The sequence below is a fragment of the Vicugna pacos genome, chromosome X (assembly GCF_048564905.1).
Source record: "Vicugna pacos chromosome X, VicPac4, whole genome shotgun sequence".
NCBI classification, from domain to species: domain Eukaryota; kingdom Metazoa; phylum Chordata; class Mammalia; order Artiodactyla; family Camelidae; genus Vicugna; species Vicugna pacos.
Window position 1 is genome coordinate 11,030,339 of NC_133023.1, and position 19,397 is coordinate 11,049,735.

Genomic DNA, 19,397 nt, shown 5'->3' on the forward strand with positions numbered 1-19,397 from the left:
CCTGCAAAACCAAGATGAGGAAGCTCATCTCCTCAAATATTCAACAACCAGAAGAAAACTGAAACCACAAAGCATATGTTTTTGTTTTCTTGTGTTCTTTTTTTTTTTGAGGGGGGTAGTATATAACTAAATTTATTTATTTAAATTGAGGTGTAACTGACATACAGCCTATTAGTCTCTGGTGCACACCATAATGACCTGGTATTTGTAGATATTGGGGAATGATCACCACAATAAGTCTAGTTACCATCTGCCACCCTATATAGTAGAAGAATTTTTTTCCTGTGATGAGAACTCTTAAGATCTATTCTCTTAGCAACTTTCAAATATACAATACAGTATTATTAACTATAGTCACCACACTGTACGTTACAACCCCCAGAAAGCATGTTTCATGATGGATATAGGGGTTATGAACAAGAAAATTATTTGATAGTTATTGATAATCCCATAAATCCTCTTTTAAACTACATTTCATCTCTTCTCTAAATCTTTAAACTCCCTCCGTCTCCTGTAATACAAATAGTGTGAGTTTAATCTCTTATCATGTAGAAACTCGCTATAGTAGAAAGAGCACAAGACAAGGGTTTAGGAGACTAGAGTTCAAATCCCAGCTCCACTACAAACAATTCATTCCCATCAGGGAAGCCACAGGGCAGAGTAAGTGGCAACTGGGCACAGTGAGAGGCAGAAGGACAGGGTGGTTGGAAGCCTGAGTGTGAATCCAGCCACGTGGCCAATGAACCTCTGTACCTCCGCTTCCTCATCTGTAAAATAGGGATGAGAGCACCTACCTCGTTAGATTGTTTTGAAGCTTAAATGAATTAATGTTCAGAAAGCACTTGGACCAATCCCACTATACAGTAGATGCCACCCAAGTATCTGTTATGTAAATAAGTGAAATATCTGGATTTCACTTTCCTCATCACTAGTCCTGGTTCCCAAAGAGTCAAGAGATGGTTGTGGCTGTCTTTAAACATGCACAGGTGAAAGAAAAACTTCCACGTCTGGGTTTTAATAAGTTAACAAAACAAAGTAAGTAAAACAAACAAGATGCTTTGCTTCTCATGAACTGAGGTTTCAAGGGCCATCTCTAGCTTGTCTTGTTAATCCGAGTTTGTGTGTGCAGGCATGTCGTGTCCCTGAGTCCCGAGCCTCTGGGAGAGATGAACAGAGGGTGGTGCAAGGCAGTCCTACCCCTGTGGTCTGCCGCCTAGTTCAGATGGACTCCTGTTTTTCATTATTGGCACAGAGGAGATTGCTTAACTTAAAAGATTTCAATCCCACACATCCTTTTCCCACCTAAATTCTAGCTGCTGTTAATAAAAGATAACAACCCTACTCAATTTGTCTGCAGGCTTCTTCCAGAAAAACAAACTATTTCAGGGCTGTTCAATCAAAATAAAATAAGAACCATGAACCTTTGGAGTGGAAATCAGAAGCCTTCAAAATATAGGTCAAAGGGGATAGGCTAGGTGGGGCATAAATGAATGCCTTATTAATAGAACAAGAAAGAAGAATATTTACAAAATAATCAGTGTCCTTTAGATTTGTGATCAGCTGGATTTTTTTCCCCCTGAAATCACTGTGTATACCTTTATGCAAGTCAAGGTAGCATAATGGGATTTTAATGCATGTTAAATACAATAATTAGATAAGTGGACATACACCATGTTCTATAGCATTTATCTAAATAATAGATTCGGTACGAGGTGCTTTTAGATGTTCCTCATTTAATCAAACAATATTTTGAAGATGTCAAGATAAAGAATTGAAGTGCCTGTTATGAGTACTTATTCCAGGGTTTTCTGCCTCCAAGTACAGCCCTATTTCTACTATACCACAATTACCTCTGTTTGTTTGGGTTTTATAAAATAAACTAAGAGTGACTCAAGTATTTTAGGAACTTCCAAAGAAATATTCCTAAGAGGTTCCGACTTTTCACTAATTTGCAACAGACTACATGGACAGTATTGAAATCACTGTTATTTTTGGTAAAGGTAAAAACGAGATTCAAGTCCCCAGGAGACCACAAAAATCTTTTTCTAGGTTGAAATTCCCTATGACACAATGCAAAAAAACAAAACAAAACAAAAAACCCTGTTTTTGTTTTCCTCACAGTTCCAAGCTCAATGTCTCACACGTGATAGGTACTTAAGAAATGTTTCTTTAAAAGAATGAATGCAGAAATTAACACCATATATATTTTTTCCTCTGACAATGAAGAAATGTAACAAAATCCTCAAATTTGTTTGATGGAGAGATAGGACAAAAATCCAGCTATTTTTCCCAATGACACTATATATGCACACAGCTTTCAAAGAAAAAGAAAACCAACCAAGAAAATCAAATCCCTTTGGGCTTACCATATTGGACAACTGGCTCTCTTAATGGCTCCCCAGCAATTAGGATGAAGTGGCTTCTCTCAAGATCCTAAAGTCAGGGAACAAAGCATCAAACAATAAACATGCTTTTTTCTTCCTCCTAACTTATCCCTCTCCTCCCTTTCTATGTCTGTGAGTCCATTTGTTTTGTAGATAAATTCATTTGTATCATTTCTTTACGGTCCACAAATAAATGATATCATATGATATTTGTCTGACTTATTTAGTATGATAATCTCTAGGTCTATCCATGTTGCTGCGAATAACATTATTTCATGATTTTTTATGGCTGAGCAATACTCCATTGTGTATATATACCACATCTCCTTTATTCATTCATCTGTTGATGGACACTTAGGTTGCTTCCATGTCTTGGCCATTGTATATAACGCTGTTGCGAACACTGGGGTGCATGTGTCTTTTCTAATTAGTTTTCTCTGGATATATGCCTGGGAGGGGGATTGCTGGCATATGGCAACTCCATTTTTAGTTTTTTTAAGGAACCTACATATTGTTCCCCATAGTGGCTGCACCAGTTTATAGTCTCACCAACAGTGTAGGAGGTTCCCTTTCCTCCACAGCCTCTCCAGCATTTATTATTTGTAGACTTTTGAATGATGGCCATCCTGACTGGTGTGAGGTGATACTTCATTGTGGTTTTGATTTGCATTTCTCTAATAATTAGTGATGGTGAGCACCTTTTCATGTGCCTGTTGGCTATCTGGATGTCTTCTTTGGAGAAGTGTCTTTTTAGGTCTTCTGCTCACTTTTTTATTGAGTTATCTGTGTTTTCTGATATTGAGCTGTATGAGCTGTTTATTTTAGAAATTAAGCCCTTGTCAGTTGCATCATTTGCAAATATTTTCTCCCATTCTGTAGGTTGTCTTTTTGTTTTGTTCATGGTTTCCTTCACTGTACAAAAGCTTCTAGGTTTGATTAGGTCCCATTTGTTTATTTTTGCTTTTATTTCTTTTGCCTTGGGAGACCAACCTAAAAAAACATTGCTATAATTTATATCAGAGAATGTTTTGCCTATGTTCTCTTCTATGAGTTTTATGGTGTCATGTCTTACATCTAAGTCTTTTAGCCATTTTGAGTTTATTTTTCTGTATGGTGTGAAGGAGTGTTCTAGCTTCATTGATTTACATTCAGCTGTCTGGCTTTCCCAACACTACTTCTGAAGAGAAGTGTATATTCTCCATTGTATATTTTTGCCTCCTTTGTTGAAGATTAATTGACCGTAGGTCTGTGGGTTTATTTCTGGGCTCTCTATTCTGACCCATTGATCCACGTGTCTGTTTTTGAGCCAGTATCACACTGTTTTGATTACTGTAGCTCTGTAGTACTGTCTGAAGTCTGGCAGGGCTATGTCTCTAGCTTTGTTCTTTCTCTTCAGTATTGCTTTGGCAATTCTGGGTCTTCTGTGGTTCTATATAAACATGTTTATTTTTGAATGCCCAATTAGAAATGATTTGAAGTTGACATGCTGTTTAAATGAATGATGTTCCCAATTGTAAACATAAATTCCAGAAATATTTTCTGTGCAACACTTGATATGGAAATGCTTATTCTTTAAGATGTTTAGGAGCAATCAGAACTCAAGAATATGTCCAGACCACCAAAATAATAACCTCAAATAAAGGAGAATTTAAAAACAGAATTTAAAAGGGAAGATTATTTGTGCAAATCCAAAAGTAAGGTTTTATTACCTTTGACATTTATTACTGTTAATATAAACTCTGCCCTAGAAATGTTACACGAAATGGAACCTTATAAAAATATCCAAGGGACATCTGCTTAGGCAAACTTCTCTCCAAAAGAGTCCTACTGTGTTAAAGTTTCTAAAAGTTTTTGTTTAAAAGATCAGGGTTTTTTTCCCCCTGAAACTGAAAAAAAAGATTATTAAATTCAGTGCTAGCTAGTGTGGATGCAGGGAAAGATATGGTCTCCTATATGTCATCTGGAAGATTTAAAATCGGTGTGGGAATCCTTCCAGAGAGCACTCTGACAATGGAACTTCAAGCCCCCACTAATGCTGATGTCCTCAGACCCAGTAATGCCAGAGAAAAGTAATGCCCCCCAATCACATTTGTGAGAAATAACAAATAATTATTTTAAGCCACTAGATTTTGGATGGTTTCTTACTAACAGAACTGAACATCATGTATTTCTCTTGAGATGTCTCTTAGGTTTATCTGACTGAGAATAAAACAATAACTAAAGTCATAATGATTAGGCACTTTAAAAGAAAACCTCCAAACATTAAAAAAAAAACTTCATCTATATTCTAATAATATAGCCTTTTTCTAAATATGTGATAATATAATATATTATACCATATCCTACTATATATATATGTGTATATATATATGCTTCTACTAATACAAAGCTCTCTAATTAGAAATCATTATGTTACTAGTACCAGAAGATTTATCACGGGATTCAATTAAAATGAAGGATGAATTCCTTAGTCTTCCATGCAGTTAGAAATATCTGTATTTTACAGAACTGATACTTATTTCTCCTTCTGCCTCTAACTTAAAAAAATTAAAAGGGAATTTAGGGTCAAATGGTTTCTGTAAGTCTTAATTTACTTCCTACAATCCCAGGGCTGTGCATTTAGTACATCCACCCAGTGGATGCTTTAATCATTTCTTCATGTTTAAAAAATATCTGTTCAACCATTCCCAGACCTGTATTTATTTATACACTACTTTAAGTATCCATAACCCAAGGTACTATCAAAATATGCTAATGTGAACTCAGCTAAAAATCAAAGAGTATGCTAAAAAAGCTTCTGCTAATTCAAATGTTAAAATGGAATACTATTCAGCCATAAAAAGGACAACATAATACCATTTGCAGCAACATCAATGTCCCTGGAGAGTGTCATTCTAAGTGAAGTAAGACAGAAAGAGAAAGAAAAATACCATATGAGATCACTCATATGTGGAATCTAAAAAAAGAAAAGAAAAGAAAAAGAAAAAGACAAATGAACATAAATACAAAACAGAAACAGACTCATAGACATAGAATACAAACTTGTGGTTACCAGTGGGGAGTGGGGTGGGAAGGGACAGACTGGGAATTTGAAATTTGTAGATACCGACAGGTATATACAGAATAGATAAACAAGATTATACTGTATAGCACAGGGAAATATATACAAGATCTGTGGTAAGTCACAGTGAAAAAGAATGTGACAATGAATATATGTATGTTCATGTATAACTGAAAAATTGGGCTCCACACTGGAAATTGACACAATACTGTAAACTGACTATAACTCAATAAAATAAAATTTTTTAAGAAGTGGATGTCATAAATCCCATTTACTAAAGACCAGTGACTTACCCTTAGCACAGACCCTGAGTCCTCACTTACTGTCACATTGTACACAATGTTAACAGTTAGGCTTTGGGTTCTTAGATCTATGAGATTCAAAGCAAGAAGACAGGAAAGCACTATTGTGCAAGAAAATCGTCAGCTTAACATCAATGACGGAAATTAAAAACAAAAGAACTATGAAAAACAGGCTTTTTTTGAAGCTTAAAAATTAGTCTAAGACCACTTATGGTAGGAGCAAGCAGGCTCTAAAGACATCATCATACTTTATAGTTCAGGACAGTAATTCATATACATGCAGGTGACCCAAGGTTTCGTATAAGTTAAATTGTGCATAATAATATCTAACAGCCCAATAGCCCAATAGCTCACAGGAAAAGGGAACGTTTCTACTTGAAATGTTTTTTTCTTTCAATGTCACGTTTAAGTGACTAAAACTTCAACTTAAAAAAATGCAGTTATCAAAAAAACATTTACACCCCTAAAGGCTTTAAAGGGGTGAAATTTTAGTGCGACTCCAATGACATATTAAAGACAGGTATCTTAGAAAAATAGTTCTGATCGTGGGCACTACATCATTTATAATTTAATCTGAAAGAAGCTATCACAAAAAAGCATTTTAAGGTGCCTGTTGTTTTGGAGGGGTGTACACACTTGGGTTTTAGGGTCAGGAGGCAGAGGAGAAAGGGGTGGGGGTCACAACAGGAGGGGAAAGGAAAGGCCAACTCCTCAGAACGTATGTTTCTTAATTCAGAAGATGCATCTTTTGTGAGTGACAAATGTGTCCTACAGTTTATGCAGTTTAGAATAATAATAAAGTGTTAAAAATAAAAGTTTTGCTCCTTTTGATATTACTCAAATCAAACAATGGCTTTCATTTATAATTCAGATGGTAGGATAAAAGGACACTTGTATTTGGTCTGAAATGAAAAATGATTCAACTGCTGGGTGTTGAGTTGTTCACGAGTTTGGCTTCCCATGTCAGAAATCTGAAGTCTGGTCCAAGCTTCCTTTAAAGACTTTTTCACAAAATTAACCTCTGAGTGGCCCCTTCTCCTCTAACTGAAGCCAGATGTTTTGTGTCTTTTTCTTTTTTCTTAAATGCATCTTTTTTCTTCCCTTAATTAGCCTTCTTTGGTGAAAGCTGATCGTTCTGGATATTCAGTAGAGTGCTATTGTGGCTGGAAGTCCCAACAGTCACTATCTTGAAAAGTCCTCATCTATGGTGACTTTGTATATGATGTCAAATGATGAAAATCAGGCCACAGCAAAGTGAAGGAAAAACCTGTTTAAGATCATGAGTCCCTGTGCAGACTGAAGTCAACGCTTTGTTGGAGTCTGATGAACAGACTCCTATACAAAGGTAACAGAAGCCCACTTACTGCTTCAAGTAGAGTTGCCTCAACTAAAACTCATGATCCTTTGGGGCTCAGACCATGTCTCTTACTCAGATGCACCTTCTCAGAGTTCCTAGTTCAGAGTTAGGCCATTTTGGGTTTACTTAATAATTTACTTTTACAAATAGCTCTGCTATTCCATAAATATTATTGCCAAGATACGTATTGAGTTCCACTGATACCAACAATAAATGATTGAGAGATGAAGATGGCGGAGTAGAATATAGAATATTGTTTTCTTTCTTTTTAAAATTTTTTTAACAGTAGGATGGGTTTGAGATCATGTTACTATCGGTTTAATAAAAACAGTTATAGTAATGGGTTAATAGATTTACAAAAAAGTGTAACCACAAGTCAAAAATTTACAAGGGAGTCACAAAAATTAAATAAAATCCATGATAATACAAAGGAAAATTACAAAACCACAAAAGGAAGAAGAAAGGAACAAAGAGGATATACCAATTCAACTGCAAAGATAAGTTCAAAATGGCAATAAACACACATCTATCATTAATTACTGTAAATGTTAATGGACTAAATAAATGCTCCAGTCAAAAGACATAGAGTGGCAGACTGGATAATAAAGCAAGAACCTTCAATATGCTGCATACAAGAGATCCACTTTAGGGAGAAGGACATATATAGATTGAGAGTGAAAGGATGGAAAAGGATATTCCATGCAAATGGAAAAGCCAAAAAAGCAGGTGTTGCAGTACTGATTTCAGACAAAACAGACCTTAAAACAAAGGCCATAAAGAAAGATAAAGAAGGACATTTTATAATGATTAAAGGAGTGATACAAGATGAAGATATTACACTCGTTAATATATATGCACCCAATATAGGAGCACCTAAGTACATACAAGAATTACTAACAGAGATAAAGGGCGATATTGATGGGAATACAATCATAGTTGGAGATTTTAACACTGCATTAACATCACTAGACAGATCTTCCAGACAGAAAATAAACAAAGCAACAGAGAAATTAAATACTACAATAGAAAAACTAGATTTGGTGGATATTTTCAGAGCATTACACCCCCCAAAAATAGGATATACATTCTTTTCAAGTGCACATGGAACATCTTCCAGAATCGATCATGTACTTGGGCACAAAAGAAACCTCAACAATTTTAAGAAGATAGAAATTATCTCAAGCATCTTCACTGACCACAATGCCATGAAACTGGAAATCAACAACAGAGAAACAAAGGAGAAAAAAAGGAAACCATGGAGATTAAACAATGTTACTGAAAAAACAATGGATCAATGAGGAAATCAAAGCTGAAATTAAAAAATACCTTGAGACAAATGATAATGAAAGCACAACTACTCAAAACCTATGGGACACAGCAAAGGCAGTGCTAAGAGGGAAGTTTATAGCGATACAGGCCTTCCTCAAAAAAGAAGAACAATCTTAAATACACAAGTTAACCCACCACCTGAATCAATTAGAAAAAGAAGAACAAAAAGCCCCAAAAAGCAGCAGAAGGAAGGAAATAATAAAGATCAGAGAGGAATTAAATACAATAGAGATTAACAAGACCATAGAAAAAATCAACCGAACCAAAAGCTGGTTTTTTGAAAAAGTAAATAAAATCGACAAACCTCTGGCCAAACTCACAAAGAAGAAAAAAGAGAGAGCACGAATTAGCAAAATAAGAAAGGAAAATGGAGAAATTACAACAAACAAAATAGAAATACAGAATATCATACGAGAATATTATGAAAAACTATATGGAACCAAACTGGATAACCTAGAGGAGATGGACAAGTTTCTGGAAACATACTGTCCACCAAAACTGAATCAAGAAGAAACTGAACACTTGAACAATCCGATCACTAGAAAGGAAATAGAAATAGCAATTAAAAACCTCCCTACAAATAAAAGTCCAGGACCGGACGGCTTCACCGGGGAATTCAACCAAACATACAAAGAAGAACTCATACCAGTCCTTCTCAAACTCTTCCAGACGATTGAAAAGGAGGGAATACTCCCAAACTCATTCTATGAAGCCACCATCACCCTGATACCAAAACCAGGCAAAGACACTACAAAAAAAGAGAATTATAGGCCAATATCACTGATGAACATAGACGCCAAAATCCTCACCAAAATTTCAGCAAATAGAATCCAACAACACATAAAAAAGATTATACATCATGACCAAGTGGGGTTCATCCCAGGGACACAAGGCTGGTTCAACATACGCAAATCAATCAATGTAATACATCACATCAACAAGAGAAAGGACAAAAACCACATGATCATCTCAATCGATGCAGAAAAAGCATTCGATAAAATTCAACACCCATTTATGATAAAAACTCTTGCCAAAGTGGGTATAGAGGGAACATATCTCAACATAATAAAAGCTATATATGACAAACCTACAGCCAGCATAGTACTCAACGGTGAAAAACTCAAAAGCTTCCCACTAAAATCTGGGACAAGACAAGGATGCCCACTATCACCACTCCTATTCAACATAGTCCTGGAAGTCCTAGCCACAGCAGTCAGGCAAGAGAAAGAAATAAAGGGGATCCAAATTGGAAAAGAAGAGGTAAAAGTGTCATTATATGCTGACGACATGTTACTATATATAGAAAACCCTAAAAGGTCCACACAAAAGCTACTAGAGCTGATTGAAGAATTCAGCAAGGTAGCAGGTTACAAAATTAACATTCAAAAATCAGTTGCATTTCTTTACACTAACGATAAATCAACAGAAAAAGAAAGTAAAGAAACAATCCCCTTTAAAATAGCACCCAAAGTAATAAAATATCTGGGAATAAATCTAACCAAGGAGGTGAAAGAATTATACACAGAAAACTATAAACCATTGATGAAGGAAATTAAAGAAGACTTTAAAAAATGGAAAGATATTCCATGCTCTTGGATTGGAAGAATCAATATTGTCAAAATGGTCACACTGCCCAAGGCAATCTACAGATTTAATGCAATCCCTATCCAATTACCCAGGACATATTTCACAGAACTAGAACAAATCATAGTAAAATTTATATGGAACCATCACAGACCTAGAATTGCCAAAGCATTACTGAAGAGAAAGAAAGAGGCTGGAGGAATAACTCTCCCAGACTTCAGACAATACTATAGAGCTACAGTCATCAAGACAGCATGGTATTGGTACCAAAACAGACATATGGACCAATGGAACAGAATAGAGAGCCCAGAAATGAACCCACAAACTTTTGGTCAACTCATCTTCGACAAAGGAGGCAAGAATATACAATGGAATAAAGACAGTCTCTTCAGCAAATGGTGTTGGGAAAACTGGACAGCAGCATGTAAAACAATGAAGCTAGAACACACCCTTACACCATATACAAAAATCAACTCAAAATGGATTAAAGACTTAAACATAAGACAAGATACAATAAACCTCCTAGAGGAAAACATAGGCAAAACATTATCTGACATACATTTCAAAAATTTTCTCCTAGAAGAAATAAAAGCAAGAATAAACAAATGAGACCTAATGAAACTTACAAGCTTCTGCACAGCAAAGGAAACCAGAAGTAAAACAAGAAGAAAACCTACGGAATGGGAGAAAATTTTTGCAAGTGAAACCGACAAAGGCTTGATCTCCAGAATATATAAGCAGCTCATACGACTCAATAAGAAAAAAATAAACAACCCAATCCAAAAATGGGCAGAAGACCTAAACAAGCAATTCTCCAAGGAAGACATACAAATGATCAAAAAGCACATGAAAAAATGCTCAATATCACTAATAATCAGAGAAATGCAAATCAAAACTACAATGAGGTATCACCTCACACCAGTCAGAATGGCCGTCATTCAAAAATCCACAAATGACAAATGCTGGAGAGGCTGTGGAGAAAGGGGAACCCTCCTACACTGCTGGTGGGAATGCAGTTTGGTGCAGCCACTATGGAAAACAGTGTGGAGATTCCTCAAAAGACTAGGAATAGACTTACCATATGACCCAGGAATCCCACTCCTGGGCTTGTATCCAGAAGGAAATCTACTTCAGGATGACACCTGCACCCCAATGTTCATAGCAGCAATATTTACAATAGCCAAGACATGGGGACAGCCTAAATGTCCATCAACAGGTGACTGGATAAAGAAGATGTGGTATATTTATACAATGGAACACTACTCAGCCATAAAAACTGACAACATAATGCCATTTGCAGCAACATGGATGCTCCTGGAGAATGTCATTGTAAGTGAAGTAAGCCAGAAAGAAAAGAAAAATACCATATGAGATCGCTCATATGTGGAATCTAAAAAACAAAAACAAAAACAAACAAACAAACAAAAACAAAGCATAAATACAGGACAGAAATTGACTCACAGACAGAGAATACAGACTTGTGGTTACCAGGGGGGTGGAGGGTGGGAAGGGATAGACTGGGATTTCAAAATTGTAGAATAGATAAACAAGATTACACTGTATAGCACAGGGAAATATACACAAAATGTTATGATAACTCACAGAAAAAAAATGTGACAATAAGTGTGTATATGTCCATGAATGACTGAAAAATTGTGCTGAACACTGGAATTTGACACAACATTGTAAAATGATTATAAATCAATAAAAAATGTTTAAAAAAAAACAATAAATGATTGAAAGCCCAGATGAAGGCCTGAGGATTTATTGAAGATACTGGTAACTCCTACACTATGAGTATATATGCATAGACTGACTGATTAGAAATATAAAGCTTGAGATGTCTGTCAGTGAGACTCTGAGAATGAATCTAAGATCATGCTTTTGCTTCAGGGACATTTATTATTGTGAAATGTCACCTGAAAATATTACCAGAAAGAGCTTTAACAGGACTTAATTGCATGCAATTGTTCTTACTAGACTTCACTGTTTATACTTCTTGGGCCAACTGAAAGATAAAACAGTGAGATGTTATCAGTTTTTGAGAATTAATGGTTTATTTTGTTGTGAATTTTGATACAAGCAAAAAAGTTGTCTCTAGCTTTAATAGGGTGTTCTGTTTTATTTGTCTTTCAATCTTTATTATAATCAAATGTTAATCTGTATTAATTTCATGAATTCACCATGGATGATACCAGTTAAAGAGTACTGTTACTCTCAAGTATGGTTTTGATGACACCAATGAGAAACTGACTGTCTACCTTGACATACTACAAGTATATCTGCTAATATAGGAGGCTTAAGACTTTCTCAATAGGACACTAATATAAACATGAGTTTAAAAGTGAGATCAAGCCTTCATATCAAACCCATGTGCTCCTGATCCTGGAGCCCTGGCAACCAGGATACCAACTGTGGGCCAAAGCAGCACAGGGAGCCTTAACACCTGAAACAGAGGCTGCTCCAGGGTGACTATTACTGTCCAGGCTTAAATGTCCAGAGTAGCCTGGAGTTGATCCCAATCTCTAAGAACTCTGAAAAAGTTAAGGCCATTTGGAAAGTACTGTTGGGGTTTGGGCTTCCTCTAATAAATCAAAGGTTCTGGCTTAAAGACTCTTCAATCTAGCAGAAATCAAGCTCCCTGCACTTGCCACCCGCCATGGAAGACTTCAGAGTAATGGTCACAAAAGGTAATCCACACTCTGAGTGAAAAAGACAGGGATCTCTGTAGCTTAAAATGTACTGGTCTAAGATGAGTCCAATGCTAAAATGGAGCAGGGAAACCTGGGGAGAGAAAAGATGTAATCTACATTAACTTCTCCTTGCCCTCCTCCTCTCCTGCCTCAGAGGATTGTTCAGCCTAGAGAAAACTGCCCGGACTACAGGTTGACCAGGAAGATCAGCACGATGGGAAAGACACAGAATGAGAAGCAGTGACAGTGCAGGAAAAGCAGTGCTGGAAGGGCAGCTGGGGAGTATCTAACAACTCCTCATTCCTGACCACAACTCAGGGCAAATGGGAATAGTGGGAGAACCATGAAGCCACATCTTCCCTCTTTATCTAATCAGGCTAAGTCTAGTTCCAAGTGAAAACAACCCTGGCCTGGAGCCAGAGTGAATCAGAGTCTTTGGGGGCCTTTTAAAAAAAAGTGAAATATAATCAATTCACAATGTTGTGTTAATTTCTGGTGTACAGCAAGTGATTGAGTTGTACGTGTGTGTGTATATATATGTATATATATATATTCCTTCTCATATTCTTTTTTATTATAGGTTACTACAAGTTATTGAATATACTTTCCTGTGCTATACAGAAGAAACCTGTTTATCTATTTTATATATAGTAGTTTGTATCTGCTAATCCCGAACTCCCAATTTATCCCTTCCCCACTTCCCCCAACCCTGATAACTATACATTTGTTTTCTTTGTCTGTGAGTCTGCTTCTCTTTTGTAAATAAGTTCACTTGTGTCATATTTTAGATTCCACATATAAGTGATATCATACGATATTTGTCTTTCTCTGTCTGACTTATTTCACTTAGTATGATAATTTCCAGGTTCATCCATGTTGCTGCCAATGGCATTATTTTATTCTTTTTCACGGCTGAGTAGTACTCCATTGTATATATATACCACATCTTCTTTATCCAGTAGTTTTTGATGGACACTTAGGTTGCTTCCATGTTTTGGCTATTGTAAATAGTGCTGCTGTGAACATTGGGGTGCATGTACCTTTTCAAATTAGAGCTTCCTCCAGATATATGCCCAGTAATGGGATTATTGGATCATATGGGAAGTCTACTTTTATTTTTTTAAGGAATCTCCATACTGTTCTCCATAGTGGCTGCACCAAACTACATTCCTTTCGGGCCTTTTTATAGTTGTAGAAACTATATGTCCTAAACTTTAGGGCCTAAGGTATGAATCCTCATTAGGTAACATGTATGTGGCATGACTATCTGTCACATAAGGTGTTTAGATCAGTGAACTTTCTGGCTACCATTATTGGGTACCCGCTATGCACTAGACCCAGGATTAACAAGCTTGTCCTTCAAAAGAGCAAGAGAGTAAAGATTTTAGGCTCTGGGGGCCATCTGGTCTCTGTTACAATCTCATACCTTTTGCTTTTCAGCATGGCATGAAAGCATCCACAAACAGAAATGAATGGGTGGGGCTGGGGGGGTCAATAGAATTATATTTATGACAAATTTAAATTTGCCCTATTGGACGTAAATTACCGACCCCTGTACTAGATGTGGGGTAGACTCTTGAGCTACATAACATAATCTCACATATTTTGATGACCCCATGCAATTGGCATCATTATTTCAATTTTGCTGACCAAAAACCTGAATGAAGCTCAGAGAGGGCTTAAGAAAAATGTCCAAAGTCACACAGCTAACAAGTGGCAAAGCCAAGATTAACACGTTCACAGTCTTTTTGTTGTAATCTAAGGGGGACTTTCTCTTCTTCATGGATGTAAGTGACATGCACCCATTTAAATGCTACTTTTTTGGAATACTTTTTTTTCATAGAAATCTTTCTAATGTCATGGTGGCTCAGGCTCTGCTTATATACAATCATAATTACAGAAGGGCACAGAACAACCATGTCCCTGGGGCCAAGGAACTGATGGTTTCAGCCGACTCTTCTATCCCTGCTGCCTCCCCCAACTTTCAGGCTCCCCTCATCACTTCTGCTGTTCCACTTCAGCTTTCAAATCCTTATCATTTGCACTGTGTTCTCTGTTATATTATAGGAAGGACTGGGGTTGTCAAGTTAAACCAGATAATGTTACAGACTAATCCGCTGTCAGTAGAGTCTGGCCAACAGGTGGCTTCCATGTCTTTTTCATGCATTGGGTGAAAACAGACAAAATCGCCATTTTTGTAGGTCAGAAGTGGCAGTTTCATGCAGTTCAACCTAGTAACAGAGCGCACAGACCCTGACATATGCATTTCCTCTGGATCACATGAAGTTTTGCTTCTATTTACTTCACTGTTCCTGGGGGAGTTGCAGATGATTAGGTAAGCTGCTGGCAAAGTGGGATAACATGTAATTTCTCAAATCCGCTGCGTTCTACAATCCCAGGGCTGGAGGGCCAGAAGTCAGTTAGACTGCCTCTCCACCAGCCACCCGCACACTGAAATAGTTTTTAGCCCTGCTTTTCAAAATTCACCTTTGCAGGAGCTTCTGCACAATGGTCTCCTCAATTCTCCTTAGTAGAATGTCACAAAGCAGTCAGATTGGCTTAACAGGCTCACAAGACGGTGAGCAAATCATCCAAGGGACTAAAACACACAGGGAAGAAACTCGGCGACCTAGATAAAGAAGCTCGTTGGACTCCTTAAAATACCAGAAACTTGACTTTAAAAGCAGGTGTTCAACACAAAAGGACTATGACAGGTATCATATGCTCTTCTCAGCTTGAAATAGGGTTGGCTTTCCAAGGGCTCCACGTGAGGATGTGTGTAGATTTCTATCTACATCCCCAGAGGGCTGATGCATTTTCACTCACGCGAATGATAAAATCAATCAACTGCATAAATAAAGAAAATCAGAAGACAAGGAAGATGTTTTGCCTTCAGATTCGAATTTCTAGGGGTAAACACTAGAGAACTTTAGATGATTCCTAAAGATGATGAATCAGTATAGATAAAGCCTTAAAATAAACTAACAGAAATAACAGGAGTTAGTGAAAGGGGTGGCTAAACTTGCAACATGGTTTCTTTCTCCAAGGAAAAGAGAACATTTTCTAGCTACACAGGAGACTTAAGCATTTTCCTAGAAACCAGTAGAAAGTCCAGGTTAGGAAAATTAAAGATTTTTAATCCTCACCTTGTTCTCCACCTGGACGTTATCGCCGTCCCCCAGCACGGCTGTGTGATGAGACTGTATTTTCTGTTGTGCATCATCAGGTCCTACCAAAAAGACAACTCAATTTAGTCCTCACTGTGGTACATTTCTCATATGGTTACAAAATTTAATTAACTACACATCACCATAAAATTACTTTCAATTTCAGAAATAACAGACTTAGGAATCTCCTAAAATCTCTCAGTTGATTATATTTGCACTTATTAAAGTCAGAAACTGTTTTCCAATGGAGAAGAGAACAGGGAGGTGAAACCTGCATTAGGTCTTAGCTTACACTTTTTATGTCACGCCTAATAGCTTAATTAATGAGCAAAGCCCTTGGCATTCCATGCTAATGAGAGTGTTCCCTTGAGTAAATTATAAACTTCATAAAAAGTAAGCATACTTAGGAAAATTAATAAATTCCATCATTAACTCATTTCAACAAGTATTTACTGGGCACCTACAATTGCCTAGCACTATGAGTGCTATAATGCAAAGTGCAGGTTCCTCGCACACAAATAACGCAAAACGTCATTGAAAGAAACTAAACACATATTGAAAAGACACAGAATAATTCCAGTGGGAAATAGGTAAGCTGGAGGTAAACTATGTACAAGGCCCTGTGCTAACTGCTGGGGGGTGGTGGTTTCGGGATGATACGTTTCCATTCCTTCTATATTGAGGCTCACACATGAAATACAAAAAATAACACAAATGAAATTGTCCTTTTTTTTTTAAGGTTCTTTCTCATCAGCACAAATTTTTTAAAACTCGTAATTATTTATTCGTTTACTGGGGAGGGGTTAGGTTGTTTTTTTTTCTAACGGAGGTACTGGGGATTGAACCCAGGACTTCCTGCGTGCTAAGTATGCACTCTACCACTGAACTATACACCCCCCCACCAAAATTGTGTCTTAAAGGCAACATGAAAGTAATGAATTAAGTTCAATGAGAAAATGGGCTAGAGGAGCTAATTCAGGCCTAGGGACCCCAGGAATGTGTTGTGGGGGCATTAAGACCTGTACACAGCTTAGCAGGATCAGACAGACCTACAAGAGGCAAAGCTGGGATAAAGGGCATTCTACACAAGGCGACAGACTGCGAAGTTGAGGTGCCAGCAATGTGCAGGGCATCCGTGGGTATATGGGGAAACCTCTACCATTGCTGAAACATTCTTCTGGGAGGAAGGATGGCACTGCAGACTGGCTTCAGATGAAGGAAAGGCTGTGGTTATCCATCTGAAATGGAGGCCCTCCAAGGAAAGGGTGTGTGTGTGTGAACTGGTCAGATCTGTGTCTTGGAGAAAAACCTAAAAGCAGAGCGCAGAATAAATGGGAGAGGGGCCAGACTGAAGTTAGGATGATCTGTTAGGAGTTTATTGTAACAGTCTAAGTGGACATGAATTACAGTCTGAACTGAGAGAGTGGATAATGAAAGATTAGGGATGGATTTGAGAGGTGGAACTGAGAAAGAATCTATAGGGTTTACTACTACTCAGTGATAAAAAAATAAAGAATAAAATAATGCCATTTGTGGCAACATGGATGGCCCTGGAGATCATCATTCTAAGTCAAGTAAGTCAGACAGGGAAAGAAAAATACCATATATCACTCATACGTGGAATCAAGAAAAAGAAAAAAGAGGACACTAATGAACTCATCTACAAAAGAAACAGACTTGCAGTAAACAATCTTATGGTTACCGGGGAAAGGGGCGGGAAGGGATAAATCTGGGAGTTTGAGATTTGCAAACGTTAACTACTACATATAAAAATAAACAAATTTCTTCTGGATAGCACAGGGAACCATATTCAATATCTTGTAATAACCTCTAATGAAAAAGAATATGAAAACAAATGTATGTATATATATGCATAACTGGGACATTATGCTGTACACCAGAAACTGACACATTGTAACTGACTCTACTTCTATTAAAAAAAAAAAGGAATCTATAGGATTTGACAACAATGGGAGAGAGAGGACTTGAACAAGATTCTCACTAGGAGCAGAATGATGTAGTGGCTTGAAGATGACAACAGTGCTTCTCCAAGAGGAGGCTAGAGCATGGAGAAGCCAAAGCAGGTTAGGACAGCCACGAGAGGCTGTAGAGGTGGAGAGGCTTGGGCTGGGTCTTACAGCTCGGTAAAAACCAGACACGTGAATGGACAACAGACAGAAGATTCTAAGCAGTGTGAGATGCTCACAAAAATGTCTAGGGGGACATACCTGCATGACATTCTGGGATGCAAATAAGGGCATTCACCTGACACGACAGAGATAAAGCTGAATAACTAATATGGAAGTGCTTATGTCAATGAGAACAACAGCTTGAGGAATTATCATAAAAACAGAAACATTGCAGATTTTGTGAATATTGACCAGTCTAAACATAGCGATATTTTCAAGAGAAAACCTCCTTTTGACTTCCACTTTGGAGATAACCTATACGAAGAACAGGGCTCATCCTGATGCCTGCAAATGTGAAACTAGATTCTCATACAGCACTTCTTCACCTGGAGTCAGTGTGTTCTCATGGGGTCCATGGATAAAATTCAGAGCAATCACAGACTTATGTGGGAGGCAAATGACATCTTTTGAAGGGGGCAGGTAATTAGGTTTATTTATTAATGTTGTTTTTAACACACTGATTGTCATATCTTCCAAATCTGGGTGACAGTTGTGTTTCCTCAGGGGCACCATTACCCAGATATGGGTGATGTAATCCTTTGTCCAGTTATGCAGAATTTATTCTGTGTAGAACAATCACATTCCAAGAAGAAATAAAACTGTAAAGAGGCTGAAAATTGAAAATAAGAAAAGAAATGATTTTTTAAAACAATTCCAACTACATTGGAAAAATAAACAGAGTAAAGATAAGCACATATACTGTTAGTGCATCACACTGTGGTCAAGTTTGAATTCGGGCCCCACAGGAAACACACCCAGTCTACAGTGGGTGATCAACCTGTTAATGGAGGTACTGGGGATTGAACCCAAGACCGCACGCAGGCTAAGCATGCACTCTACCACTGAGCTATAACCTCCCCAAATGACATCTTTACTTTCACTAGCACCTAACTGAAATGTGACCTTTCCTTCAGCCATAAATACAGCCAAAAAAACCACAGCAGTATTCGCTAGAACAATGATCCAGTCTCCAGTAGAAATTACAGATAGTTTCATACCACACTAGCGTTGTAGATAGCTCAAAATAAGTTTATGTTCATCACTACTTACAACTTCAAGCAGACCTGCTTCTGGATCATGTTATTTCAAATGTCATCAGAGACGCACACATATAACTATATCATAAACTTCTCCTTTTAACATTTTAATGACTTCATTGAATTGAAAAAATATTGTCCACAGGTGGGGCCTTGACAAATGTCAAAAGGGTTCACAAAAACGTTTAACGACCTCTGTCTCAGAGGCAGTAGTGTGCTGGTTAGAGTTTACCAACTGGCTTTCAGGGACCAGGGGAAGAACCAACCTGATTTGCTGTGGGTGCCAATTTCTGA

At 37.4% G+C, this 19,397-nt stretch overlaps 1 protein-coding gene across 2 annotated transcripts in view; it reads right to left on the reverse strand.

The window, feature by feature from the left end:
* The window catches only part of PIR (pirin), a 97,286-nt gene that overhangs the window by 2,976 nt on the left and 74,913 nt on the right, over positions 1 to 19,397 (reverse strand). For both annotated transcript variants that reach the window (XM_015246463.3, XM_006212644.2), the window contains 2 exons: positions 15,857 to 15,939; positions 2,367 to 2,433 (listed from right to left, as the gene is read on the reverse strand). In XM_015246463.3, coding sequence (XP_015101949.1) covers positions 2,367 to 2,433; positions 15,857 to 15,939 — 150 coding nt within the window. The remainder of the gene's footprint in view (positions 1 to 2,366; positions 2,434 to 15,856; positions 15,940 to 19,397) is intronic.